Source organism: Galeopterus variegatus, unplaced genomic scaffold, assembly GCF_000696425.1.
Source record: "Galeopterus variegatus unplaced genomic scaffold, G_variegatus-3.0.2 Scaffold22, whole genome shotgun sequence".
NCBI lineage: Eukaryota > Metazoa > Chordata > Mammalia > Dermoptera > Cynocephalidae > Galeopterus > Galeopterus variegatus.
Window position 1 is genome coordinate 1,065,113 of NW_007726133.1, and position 14,334 is coordinate 1,079,446.

The 14,334-nt window shown below is 38.1% G+C and overlaps 1 protein-coding gene across 1 annotated transcript in view; it reads right to left on the reverse strand.

Annotated features, from left to right (window-relative positions):
* The window catches only part of ANKRD7 (ankyrin repeat domain 7), a 68,568-nt gene extending 62,924 nt beyond the window's left edge, over positions 1–5,644 (reverse strand). Inside the window, exon 1 of the mRNA XM_008568270.1 lies at positions 5,442–5,644. Within this exon, the coding sequence (XP_008566492.1) occupies positions 5,442–5,644 (203 nt within the window). The remainder of the gene's footprint in view (positions 1–5,441) is intronic.
* Between the last annotated feature and the right edge of the window lie 8,690 nt (positions 5,645–14,334).

Consider the following 14,334-nt stretch of genomic DNA (forward strand, 5'->3'; position numbering starts at 1 on the left):
GGGGGGGGGGGGGGGGGGGGAAACAAGCAAAAGCAAATCACCGTGGCCATATTTCTGAAAAGAGTGACACCACCTTATGAAGAGTCTCAGGCAGGTTCTTCAGGAGGTGTTCCAGAAGAAGACATTGTTATAATAGGAGATGACAGATCCATGCATGTTTTTGCCCCTGAAGACCTTCCAGTGGGACAAGATGAGGAGATAGAAGATGGTGATATTGATGATCCTGACCCTGTGTAGAACTAGGCTAATGTGTGTGTTTGTCTCTTTGTTTGTGACCAAAAAAATGTTTAAAAAGTAAAAAATAAAATAAATTTTTAAACAGAAAAAAGCTTATAGAATAGATATAAAGAAAAAATACTTTTGTACAGTTGTACAATGTGTTTGTATTTTAAGCTAAGTGTTACTACAAAATAGTCACAAGTTAACAAAATTTAAAGGTTTATAAAGTAAAAAGCAAAGGTTAATTTATTATTGAGAAAGTAAATGCATTTTTTTATAAATTTAGTGCAGACTAGGTGGAAAGAATTTGTAAAATCTAAAGTAGTGTACTTTAATGTCCTAAACCTTCGCATTCACTAACCACTCACTCACTGACTCACCCAGAGCATTTTCCAGTCCTACAAGCTCCATTTATAAGTGCCCTATATAGGTACACCACTTTTTGTCTTTTATACCATATTTTTACTGTACTTTTTCTATGTTTAGATATGTTTAGATACACAAATACCATTGTGTTATAATTGCCTAAAGTATTGGGAATAGCAACATGCTGTACGGGTTTGTAGCCTAGGAGCAATAGGTTATACCATAGAACCTAGGTGTATCGTAGGCTATACCATCTATGTGTAAGTACAAATGACGAAACACATAAGGACAAAATCACCTAATGATGCATTTCTTAGAAAGTATCCCATTGTTAAGTGACATGTGCCTGTATTTACACAAAACTTATTAATTATAACTTTTTTAATTTAAAAGGCTATGCAAGTGCCTCGAAGATCAAATATTTAACTAGTTTCTCTTCAAAGGAAACTCTAATAAATTTAAAACAGGTTTTTTCAAACATCAAAATGGTGTCTGGGCCTTGGAAAGGATGACAAAATTAGGCATCACAATAAAATTTAGAAATAATATTCAAAACTTAATATACGTCTCATGGATAATAGGAATAAGGGATATTGCCTATTTGATGGCATGCTATTCCTAATTGTCTATTGCTCTCTCTTTGCCTAGCTATTAAAGTTGGTATTTTCATCTGAGAGATGAACACAAAGATGAAGATGCCTTAGGACTCTCTAAATTGTACATATCAACCTAATTTTAAATTACTGCACTAATTTCCACTCCTCAAAGAACCCTACTCTAAGTGGCCTAGCAGATACCAAGCAAACATTCATGAAGTACGACAGAACACTAATTAGCTTCATTTAAACTCTGCAGTTTCAGATAATTTATGATACACTTACTTTCAGATAATTTTATTATAAAGTGTCCATATTTAGATAGCTCATGTCCCAAACAAGAAACTCTGGATGCTATTTCTCTGCTTCACTTTATGTCCTCAGAAGTACTTTATGGGTAACTAAATAGACCTGTTATTGTCATATAGAAGTAGCAAAAATGTGGCCCTCAAAAACTTGAAAGTGAGGTAACTTTCAAAGATCTAAACTGACAAACCTCATGCACAATGGTATGACTTACCATCTATGGAAGTAAAGCAGGAAAATATAAAAACAGCTTTGAACAATTTGGGAATGCTAACATTCCAGTCTAGGTTATCTAAATGTAATCTCTGGAAGGCAAGACTGTAATATAATTTCAATATAAAAAATGGAATCCTAATCAATTATATTATTCTCTAGCCAAAGAAAGTCAATAATCAGTAAGAGGACCATCAGCTTGGATGACAGAATGGAACCAGAAGTTATCCATAGTTAATTAACATCTTCCATGGAAAAGACCATCTGAATTTAAGGAACTCATACTTTCTAGTCATTGCAAAGGAATACTTTGTTGTAGGACAAAAATAATTCATCAGATATCATGGTCTAAATGAAATATCCTTCAAAACTATTTAACTTACTTTGCTGTGATTCCATCCTTACCAAGCAAATATCTGGTGACAATTTGGCTTAAGAATGAAATTTCTTATGTAATAGAAAGTTTTTCTAGCCCTAAACCAAACATTCATGGCTAAATCACTTTAAGGCCACCTAAAATAACTCCTTGCAATAGCATAGCAAATCCTTGCAAACCTTTTGATCTGTCTCCTTCATGCACTGTTATACATGTCTTAACAATTTGGTTTCCACCCAATCTTAAACCTACCTCTCTCTCCAACACCAGTTTTCTTTTTAAATTAATTTTTAAAAAATACTACTCTCTATAAGAGAAAGTAAAGGGCATTTGGGTAATTCCCAATAGGTCTTCCAAAAATGGCTGCTATACCCTTGCTAAATAATTTACCCTTCCAGTTGAAGTCTAAAATCTACTGTGACAGTTAAACCCCTAATAAAAATCTCAGCGCCAATCTATGTGCTCCAAGGAACTAAGAAATCAGCCACAAATTCAAAAGTGAAAGACAAAGAGAATTTGGGAAACAGCAAAAAAATAGCAAGTTATCATGCACAAGGGAACCCTCATAAGATTACCATTGGGTTTTTTTCAGCAGAAATCTTGCAGTCAAGAAAGAGTGGAATGATATATTCAAAGTGCTGAAAGAAAATCTAGCAACCAAGAATACTATACCTGGCAAAATTATCCTTCAAAATAAAGTATAAATAAAACTTTCTCTGACAAACAAAAGCTGGAGGAGTTCATCACCACTAGATCTGTATTACTAGAAATGTTACAGGGAGTTCTTTAAATTGAAATAAAAGGATGTTAAACAGCAACATAATAGCATAAGCAAATATAAAACTCATTGGTAAAGGTAAATATATAGAAAAAACAGCATACAGTTTTACTGTAACAGTGGTGACTAAATCACTTTTAATTCTACTAGAAAAGTTAAAATACAAAAGTATTAAAAATAATGATAACTAAAAAATATGTTAAAAGATACACAATATGAATAGGTATTAATGGTGACAACAATAACAAAGTGTAGGTGGAAAGTTAAAGTGCAGAGCTTTTGTATGCTATTGAACTTATTTTGTTAACAACTTAAAATAGGCTGTTATAATTAGAACATATTTTATGTAAGCCCCAAAGTAAACACATACATACAAATACCTATATAAGTTACACAAAAGAGGAGAAAGGAATTGAAGCATATAAATATTATTTTTTAAAAAAGCACAAATGAAGATAGCAAAAAAGGAAAAGACAAACAAAAGAACTACAAAACTAATAGAAAACAACTAACAAAATGGCAATAGTAAAACCTTCCCTACCAATAATTACTTTAGATGTAAATGAATGAAATTTCCCAATTAAAATACACAGCGTAGCTGAATAGATAAAACACAAGACCCAACTATATATTCTTTATGAGAAACTCACTTTAGATTTAGGACACAAATAGGCTATAAACAAAGGGATGGAAAAAGATATTCCATACACATGGTAACCAAAAGAGAGCAGAGGTGGCTATACTTAGGCGAGTATCATACAAAATAGACTTTAAGTCAATAACTGTCAGAAGAGACAAAATAGGACATTTTATAATGATAAAAGGGTTAACCCACCATGAAGATATAATAATTATAAATATATATGCATATAACATCAGAGCATCTAAATAAATAATGTGAACATCAACAGAACTGAAGGGACTAATAGACGACAACACAATAATACAAGGAGATTTCAATAACCACTTGAAAAATGGACACATATCCAGACAGAAGATCAATGAGGAAACAGAGGAATTGAATATCACTATAGATCAGATAGACCTAACAGATATTTACAAAACATTCTACCTTACAGCTCCTGAATACAGTAGTCCCCCACTTATCTGCATTTTCACTTTCTTTGGTTTCATTTACTGGAGGTCAACCATGGTTCAACGATAGGTGAATACAGCAAAATAGGATATTTTGAGAGAGAGAACACATTCACATAACTTTGATTACAGCATATCGTTACAATTTTCTATTTTATTAGTTATTGTTGTTAATCTCTTACTGTACCTAATTCATAAATATTCATAGGTGTGTATGTACAGAAAAAACATATTATATAGTCATGCACCATATAATAATGTTTCAGTCAATGACAGACCACATAGACAACAGTGGTTGTATACGGCTATACCACATAGCCTGGGTTTGTAGTAGCTAAACCATCTAGGTTTGTGTAAGTACACTTATGATATATGCATGACAATGAAATCACCTAATGACATATTTCTCAGAATGGATTCCCATGGTTACACAACACTTGACTGTATTGGGTTCAGTAGTATCCATGGTATCAGGCATCCAGTGGGGCTTTGGAACGTACTCCCCACAGATAAAGGGGGACTCCTGTACACATTCTTCACAAGTGCACAGAGATCTTCCTCCAGGATAAACCACATGGTAGGTCACAAAAAAAGTCTTAAAAATTTTAAAAAGACTGAAATTATACCAAATATATTTTGAATCACAATAAAATGAAACTAGAAATCAATAGCAGAACAAAAACTGGAAAATTCAAATATTTGAAAATTAAACCAGACACTTTTTTTTCATTTTTTAAAGTCTGAATATGATTTTACTTTTAACATGAGCCTCTTTCTCTGTATTTAATAACTGTCCTCATGGGACTATTACAGTTTTTTACCTGCTTTAACTCCCTTCATTTGAAAAATCAGTAAAATTGGTCTTTCTTACAGTAATAATTTGACTAGTAAACAAGACACTCTTGAACAACCATACAGTTAAAGAAGAAACCAAAATGGAAATTTAAAAATGCCTTGAGAAAAAGACAAAAAACAACAAATGCTGGTGAGGATGTGGCGAAAAGAGAATTTTAGTAAGTTGTTTGTGGGAATAGAAAGCAATACAGTCATTACAAAATACAGTATGGCACTTCCTCAAAAAATTAAAAATAAAACTACCATATAATCCAGCAATCCCATACCAGGTATTTATCCAAAGGACAGGAAATAGGTATACAAAGAGATACCCGTACCCCCAAGCTTACTGCAGCACTGTTTACAATAACCAAAATATGTTATCAACCTAAGCAGCCACCAACAGATGAATGGATGAAGAAAATGTGGTATATACACAGTGGAATACTACTCAGCCATGAAAAAGAATAAAATCATATCATTAATGGCAACATGGATGACCGTGGTTACCAGGAAATCTCTCTGCTCTGGGAAAGCCAGAGTGACAACCAGTATCAAACAGACTGGACACATCTTGTTTCTGGTTGGAGGACCCAGGGGCCCTTGTTTCCTTTCCACACTGCCCTTTGCCGCCCACTGACTCTTCAGCTCCAGTCACCTGTATTTTTTATCCCGCATGTTCACATCACATTTCTTGAGCTGAAGGTAGTCCTTCAGCTTCTCCAAATCCCCGACTAAAGCAGCTTTGTGAAATTTCCTTAAACTCTTGTCTTGAAGGTTGTAGCCCCAGCCTGTGGGCAGGTCTGAGCAGTGGCCGGCTAAGTCAACCTTCCTCCTCCAGAAGCTGAAAAGCTTCTTCATTGCCGTGCAGGCTGCAGTCCTTCAGTCAGACCAGGGTGTTTCTGGGGTTCCTAACCACCTGTCCTGCCCCTCCGCCCTGGCCACACGGCTCGTCGAAGACTCCAGCCCCAGAGCCAGAATGGAAGCCCTAGGGCGGCCTGCCCAGCCCCAGCCTGGAGACCGGAAGTGGGCGGGGCCGTGCAGACCTCGTTACCTGGCAACACCCTGGGCCTTGCGCAGCTGTGGTTGTAGGCCCGACACAGCGGCTTTCAGACATGCATTGTCACCTACGATGTGGGCTTGGCTGCCACACAGTCAATCTTCCTATTAGATCGTGAGCATTTGGTTGAAACCTACCAACTTTCTTACGAATAGCCCCTTCTCCTTCAAGGAATAACCTAATGGCCTGGACTCTTGCAAACAGATCTACCTTCCTCGTGGTGGGAAGGATCTCCTACAGTGATCATGTCTCCAGCCTATTCCCAGCCTCTCACCTCCATGCTACAACTCAACGGGTCTTTAATGATAACTGACATCCCACCATAATCTGAATTTCAAACATACTTTTTGAACACCAGCTCTCATATTCCAGGCCACTTTGTCTAATGAATAAACTCAAAAAGTCTTTCAAAAATCGAACTCACTGCACCTACAGTTTATTAATCCTATCACCTTTCCCTGACCTTAACCATCTCACCCTGTCCCCCCACTTCCCTACTTAACTAGATTAAATTTCATGGTCAATCATTGCAATCACTCTCATGGGTATACTTTCAATAAGTTTGCCCCCATTCTTTTTCTTATCTACCTAAACCATGACCTTTGTCAAATCTAAACTTTCTCGTCTGTCCTGGGCCACTAAATGTGACTAAAGGAAAAAACACAAGCATGCTGTCATCTCTCGTTTTCAGTTCATGAAAATCCACCTCTGTTGAAGGTGCTCTGTTATTCTTCTAAGCAATTCTTAACATTTTTTCTGGTCCATTCATATTCCTGCTTGCCTCGACCATTTCCTTGACCTTGAACTTGTTTCATGATCTATTGAAAAAGAGAGTCAATCAGAAGATAAATTCCACAGAGAATTTCTCCTGAGACATCTATTCACTCACCTACATCTTGTCAAAAAACATTTTACTTTCTCTCTTGTTCATATAGATGATATTTCCATGTTCCTAGCAAAAGCCAGTGTTGGAGTGAGCAGGACTGAAGCCATGTTGAGACCTAAAACTGCGTAAGCTGTAGGAAAATTTTAAAAGACACAGTTTTTTTTTTCTTAGCATTCATTTCTCTGAATTCCCTCTTTTCCCATGGTTATTTGATATTTTGAACCTTATTTACAGGGCAGAACGACATTATTTATATAAACATAAAGTTGTTCTCCACTCAGCCTGGAGCTGCAAACTTGCCATAAGACATGTACTATCCAGACCCTGAGAAACCAAGGAAGACGTCAATAAATCTATGCTGATTCCACCTTGAAGCAAATCAAAATCCTACAGGACCCTAAGATAACATCAGTGACGAGAACAGACACTAGATGGAGCCTTGCTGAGAATTTGCACCTGGCACCTTACACATTCCCCTCCCTCCTGCTTTTCACTTCCCACATTCCATTCCCTCACCCCCTCTTTAAAAACCCTTCCATAAATCTGAGTCTTTGAGACGGCTTTAGTCTGGCCATTCTCCTTCAGGTTTACTGGAGAGGAGGTTTAGTCTAACATCTCTTCTTATGTTATCAGTATTCCTGAATAAAGCTGACTTGCCATTCCCTCAACAATTTGACTTTGGGGTCATTTGTTTAGTTCTGCCTTTGTTTAGTTTGGGGACAGGCAGCTAGACTTGGGTTCTGTAACAAGATTTTGGCAAACCAAGCCAAGAGCTGAATGCCCTGGAATAAAAAGATTTTGGCTAGCCTCAGCCAGGAGTTGAATGCTCTGGGGAAACAGATTTTGGCAAGCCAAGCCAGGGTTTTCGTTTGAGGCAAGCAGCTGGACTTGGTTTCTGTGACACCAGCACCAGTGTTGCATGTACTAGATCACATCCTCTCTAGCCTATCCAAGGACATTGTGTCATGCAAAGCCTTCTCCCCTGCTTTCTCGTGTATCTTTAAAGTTTTCCTCTCTGTTGACTAATTTTTATTAGCACAAATACATGCTCAAATTTGTCCCAGCCTAAAATATCAGCTAAGAAAATGACGACAACTTCCCCTGCAACCATCACCTCAATTTGTCTCCAAAAATCTCCTTAAAAGGATTGTCTATAATCTTATAATCTCTGTCTACAATTTTTCTTCCTCAGTTCTCACTTAAAGCAATGCTTATTATCACCTTTTTGCTCCTATCACTCAATTGACACTGCTTTTAAGCAAGATTGATCATGATCTCCATCACATGAAATCCAATTTTCATTTCTGAGTTTTCATGTTAATACAGCAGCATTTAACACAGGTTACCATTGCTTGCTCCTTGAAACACTTTCTTCACTTACTTTCAAGACCTCATACTTACCTGATTTGATTTCTACCTTTCTAAACATTCCTTCTCAGTCTAGTCTTTATTTCCAACATTTAAGAGGGAGGCCCAGGATCAATAGCATTTTTTCCCTGAAATCTTTGGAGACATCCTTAAATCCTGTCTTTTACACCTACATTTAAACTACCAGCAAATCCTGTCAATCCTAATTACAAAATACAGTAAGTCCAGAATCCATTTGATTTTTTCCCCTACTTATACTCACTTCTGGGTGATCTTATTCAGTCCCTTGGCATTAAATACCATCCACTTAATAACATTAAATACCATCCAAATGCTATTGACTCCCAAACTGAGAGTTCCAGGTCCCTCTCCTAAACTTCATTCTGGTATATCTAGTTGCCTATTTAATACCTGCATTTGGTTGTCTATTTATAAACTCTGTAGGCAATTCACACTTATGTCTAAACTGCCTCCTGACATTCCACTCTTTCACCATCTTTTCTACTTAAGAACAAGTAACTCTGTTCTTCCAGTTGCTCAGTTTGAAATTTTTTGTGTCATCTTGACTTCTCTCTTTCTCAAAAGCCACATCTAATCAGCAAATCCTGACCACACTACTTCCAAAACACATGCAGAATTTGACCGCTGCTATCAGTGTAGTCCAGGCCAACAACATCTCTCCCATTTTCATTATTTTACTTTAATATTTTACTGTAGAAACCTGACAGGTCTTAATGCTTCTGTCCCATGCACCACCTTAACTCTGGACTGTTTTTAATCCAGCAGCCCGAATGATCCAGTTAAAGTACCTTCACATGATATCACTTCTCTGCTAAAAATTTCCCGGTGTTTTCCAAAATCTCTCACAGTAAAAGTCAAATTTCTATAAAGATTCACACGTCCCTATACAATCTGTGACCCTAATCCTCCATACTTCCACCCTTTACATCCATGACCTCAAGTCTTTCCTCTCACCCAAACTCACGTTGCTCCAAACATAGTGGTTTCTTTGTTCCCCAACACACTAGGCATGTTCCTGTCTCAAGGCCTCTGACCTTACTGGTCCCTTTTCTGGAATGCTCATCCTTCTCAGAATTTACATCTGTAATGTAAATTTCAAGAAGGCAGCCATTTTTGTATGCTTTATTCCAGGCTATGCCTCAGCTCCAAGAGGGCTTGGAAAATTAAGTGCTCAGTAAATGTTATTCAACATGTGAATGGATAAATATATGAACAATAACTGCTGCTTCTATCTGATTTTTGAATTCTTGGGTACAATTTGTGGCACAGAAAATTTCCTCAATTCCATGAAGAAAAGGTAAAAACCAGACTGTAGTATTTGATGAGGAACTTGGGGGTGCCAGATGGGAATGAGACTACAGAACTTAATGTGAAACTGACCCACTAAATATGGCTGCTTCCCAATACCACAGACACCAGTCCATCTCTATAAGAGCCTTCAGTAGGCAGCTGCCTGGCCACTACCATGTGGCAGTACCAGTCCTTATTCTATCCTCAGGATGCTTCTGAGAGCAGAGATCTCTAAAGAGCAGCACATGACACTCAAGTCATATAAAAAATGATCCACTGGATAGGGAAAAAAAACTATCAGAACCTCTTTATACCTATTTTACATCTTCCTTTGAAAATGATTGTATATGTCTATATGTTCTATAATAGATATAATATATTTGTATACTGACACATGCAGTCACATATTTAGTATGCAAATCAATAAAATACACATATAGAGATGTTTGGGGATTTTTTTTTTCGTATTTCCAATCCTATTAACTTAATTTAGAGGATATTGCCCTGTGCAATTCTAGAATATACTGAGTCCAGTAACAAGAGACTATTGAATTGCCTCTACCTCATAAGAAGGACCTACAGCTCAATCCTCCATTTCCTACTCCAGGATGAGTCTTTTCTTTGGATGATTGATAAAGGAAATATGCATTTCATTTAGGACAATATCCTCTCCACCCAACAGAACAAGCCATCAGAACACAGCAATCCAACATCCATAAGAGGAATATAAGGACATGTGGAAGGATTATTTCCCCAAGAACAAAACAAACAAAAAAATCCTTCAGCTATTACCCATATCTCCCTTTCTCTTAGTACTAAAATTCCTTGAGAGAGTTGTGTGGAATGTCTCCAGTTTTTCTCCTCACATTCTCTCTTGAACCCATTTCCGTCAAGCTTCTGTTCCCTGCTGTTCAGAGAGATGACACCTCTGTCCACCCATCAGAACCCAGATCCCAAGAGTTCTACATTTGTATGAGAGACATACAGACATAGTAAAGAGTTATTACTTCCACCCCTAGTGAGCTGCCCCCATCTCTTCTATTTGTACCCTCGTCTCCCACTTCTGTTGTCTTAATCCAGGCTCTTATTTGTTCCTTAAACTATTAAAACAGACTTCTAAGTGATCGCTAAGCCCCAACTTTCACCATCTTCTCTTGCACATCCCCCACACTGCTGCATTAACTTTGTAAAACATTTAATGAAAACTCCCCAATGGATCTTCACTCTCTACAAGTTGAAGTCTAAATGCTTATGCTGATATGACATGGACCAATTACCCCAATCCATGTAACTCATGTCCCTGAAATAATAAGAAGAGATAGAGCTATATTGGAGTATTTTTCAGATAATTTATTGAGCTTTCAATGTCTGCTTATCTTATAAGACCAGGCTGTGCCTAACTGAGAGAAGCCTTTTAGATGATTCTTTCAACACGTAAATCAAATTGTGTCATTCTCCTTGCTTAAAACACATTGTTTCTTCATGGAGAAAAATAAAAAATCCTTAGAAAGCCCTTTCTGCACCTGCATGACCTAAGTTCTAAATGTATCTTTAAACCATTCTCCTCTACTCATTTGTGCTGCTGCCATGCCAAACAGCTTTTAGTTCCTTGAAAGAGCCAAATTATTTGTGACCTCAGAGGCTTTCACACATGTTGTTTTCCTGCCTGGAATGCACGTTAGCTTCTTTTTGTGCTGAGTGATTTTTACCAGAATGTAAAGGAGTACATATAAGAAGAAGCATTTTTTTCTGGAGTAGAGGATTTAGGCTTAGATGATCCCATAAAAGCTGGCAACAGTCAATCGAAAGTGATGTGGGCACTTTGTGCCTTGGGCCCCCAACTGAATGGTTGGCCTCCTCCAAACACAGATCCTACAGTCTTTGCCCCTCTCCCAATCTCCTGCCAGGTAGAAATCCAGAGACACTATTCAAGATCTCAGGACAAAAAATTGACACCTTATTCAGTTTTATTGGTGACCCACCACAAAGTGTGTCCAAATATGATGCCAGTCTTGTGAATTCACTGGTCTGTCTGACCAGCTGGAACAACACAGGCTTACAGAGTCTACACCTCTGTTTTATCTTGTTATTCTCCTTCTTATGATAACACTTTAGACAGCACAACATTTAGAGAAAGCACAAAAGAGAGCAAGAAGGGATAAATAGGAATGGCTTGATTCCACCAAGGATGGCAAACAAATGGGAATCAGTAGCAAAGCCCAGATACCAAATTGAGAAAAAAAATAGCAGAGGAACTGAACACAAAGAAAGCAGAGCTGTGACCCGGTGTTGACTTAACCACATCAGCAAATACTTAACAAGCCATGAAAAGCAAGGCACAAGAGTCCCCACGGGAACCACACCTGGTTGAAGGTTGAGTTCTGCTGTGATAGGCGGTATAGACCAAATCTTCCTGGTGGCTTAGGAAAACTTTGCACATGATGACAACCCAAATGAGAATAAATAGAAGCCATTTGCTCATAGATTGCTATAGCAAGGAAGTCAGACACCATTACTCTCATTTGACAGAGACTCAAAGGCGAAAAGAGAAATGGGAAAACTTTAATAGTGAAAAGAAGGAAGGCTTCAGGTATGCTCTGATTAGAGGTTTTTGGCTTAGGGAAGGTGGAAATTGGCTAACCAGAAATGGGGCAACTTATTGATTGGTTTGAGGAGCAAATTTGGCTTTCTTTGGCTGATCCTGGATGGAGCGGGCAAGGGGAGACAAAGGGCAAAATATTGGGAAGCTGGAAGTCATTGGCTAGATTTTGACCATTCTGGCTGATTGCTGTAGAGGTTGTGAGTAAGCATTCTATTTTCAAACATGGTCTGACCATTGTCTACTTGTGTATTTATTCTCTCACACATATTCTAATATTAATACCCTCACTGTGTTCTGACTATTGAGTGTTAAATCTTGATAAAATGTGAATATTTAATGATAGTTATCATTAAGGCTTTTAAATTATTGTTTCTGCCCTCTACAAACATTATAAGAGAAAAATTCACCAACTTCTACACCTTCTTAATATATTTGTTATTTCCATCGATATCTTTGTAGCAAAGTAGAAAAGTTGTAGTAAATTCAAGTTCCTACGTAGAAGCAGAAGAATTTTCAAGCTTCAGAACTGCTATGGTTTGAATGTCTCTGTTAACTCCACACTTCCTGTTGAAACAATCTCCAATGCAACAGTATTAAGAGGAGGAGCCTTTAAAGAAGTGAATAGGACATGAGGGCTCCATCCTCATGGATTAGATCAGTGCCTTTTAAAAGGGCTGGAGGGAATTAGCTAGGCCTCTTTTGCTCTTTCCTCCTTTCTGCCATGTGAGAACACAGCACTGGTCCTTTCTAGAGGACACAAGCCCACAAGATGCCATCTTGGAAGAAGAGATCAGGCCCTTACCAAACACTGAATCTGCTGACACCTTTATTTTGTACTTCCCATCCTCCAGAACTGTGAGAAATTGATATCTGTTGCAGTAATTTACCTAGTCTGAAGTATTTTATTATAGCAGCACGAACAGACTAAGACATTAACTATAGTCCCATTTCTCTCAATGTAATATAAAGATCTATATTACTCACTTGCCAGGATTGTTCTCACGAGACAGAAATTTTCCTCCTTTATCCTATGTGTATACTACTTCAGCATCCTTAGAACTATGTATCTTTGATATAAATTGTATTGATTGGCTACAAGATATTCTAATTCACTCAGCCATCCCCTTACTTTGAGGTATTATGCTGTTTTCAGTTTTTCACTATTGAAGACTGAAAAGTTCATCTTCCTATCTGTGTTCCTTTCTTTGGAACTATTTGTATTGGAGATAATGATAGGACTAAGATTACCAATTTAAAATGTATGAAAATATTTATGTTTCTTAAAATACACTTCCAAATATTTTTCAAAAGTCTTTCTATGTTTTAAGATCCTTTCAAATAAAAGTTGACTGCGTTGAAAAAAACGGAACAACAAACCATCAGTGGCTGGAGCCACTTCCTTCTTTGACCATCTCACTATATTATTTTTAAAAGCGGGAAGGGGCAGGGAGGAACACATTAACGTAGATTTACATGAAAGGAGATTTATTTTGAATAATAAATTTTAAAATAAATGTTTTTAATACAAAACAAGTTTGCATGTAATTATGCTATTCACAAAAGTAGGGGGTTGATAAGGTCAATAATTCTCTAAAGTTGTATGAGAACAGTTTATTCAAATCTCGACAGTGCACTGCGTGATTGAGTTCATGAAACTCACTTGGCATCAGGAATAAAGTTTAAAGGTAAGGTTTTGAATGAGGCAGGGCCGGATTAGAAGAGCAGGAGCGACTCTGTGGAACGGCTTTTTTTCTTTACATCTGGACAATGTCCGTCTTCCCTACTCATATGTTTCCCCCTGAGGCCACGTGCTGAGGACACGTGCTGTCACGCTCTCTGAAACCACGGCAGGGACAGGGTTGCTGCGCGGGCTCCCGTATCCTAGCCTCCGATGACTTCCATTAGCACTGACTGAGGAAGCCAGAGGATGTGAGAGGACAGCAAGCTCCGGGACTGAGGCTGCTGGCATTAAAGTGGGATAAGAAGAATATTTTTTTAAAGGGGGGGAGAGCGCTAAGTGGGGAAGTTTTCTGTGGAACGAGGTTTTTAAGGTCCTAGGGCCCCGGCAGGGCCCAGGTCTTGTGCAAGGAAGCTCGAGTCTCCCCCTGACCTCCCGCCCAACCACTCAGCTAACTACCTCCAAACCCAGCAAGAGGAACCTCTCCCCACCCGCTGTTCTGGGTCTAAGCCGGGTCCTATGCGCGCATGCGCTCTGAGTCTCTGCGCCTGCGGAATTGTGCGCATGCCCAGCGCTGCCGCCTACGGCGTTGGGTTTAGGATCCTCGCCTGCTTTGTAAGCGTCAGCACCGCATTGGTGCGAGGAG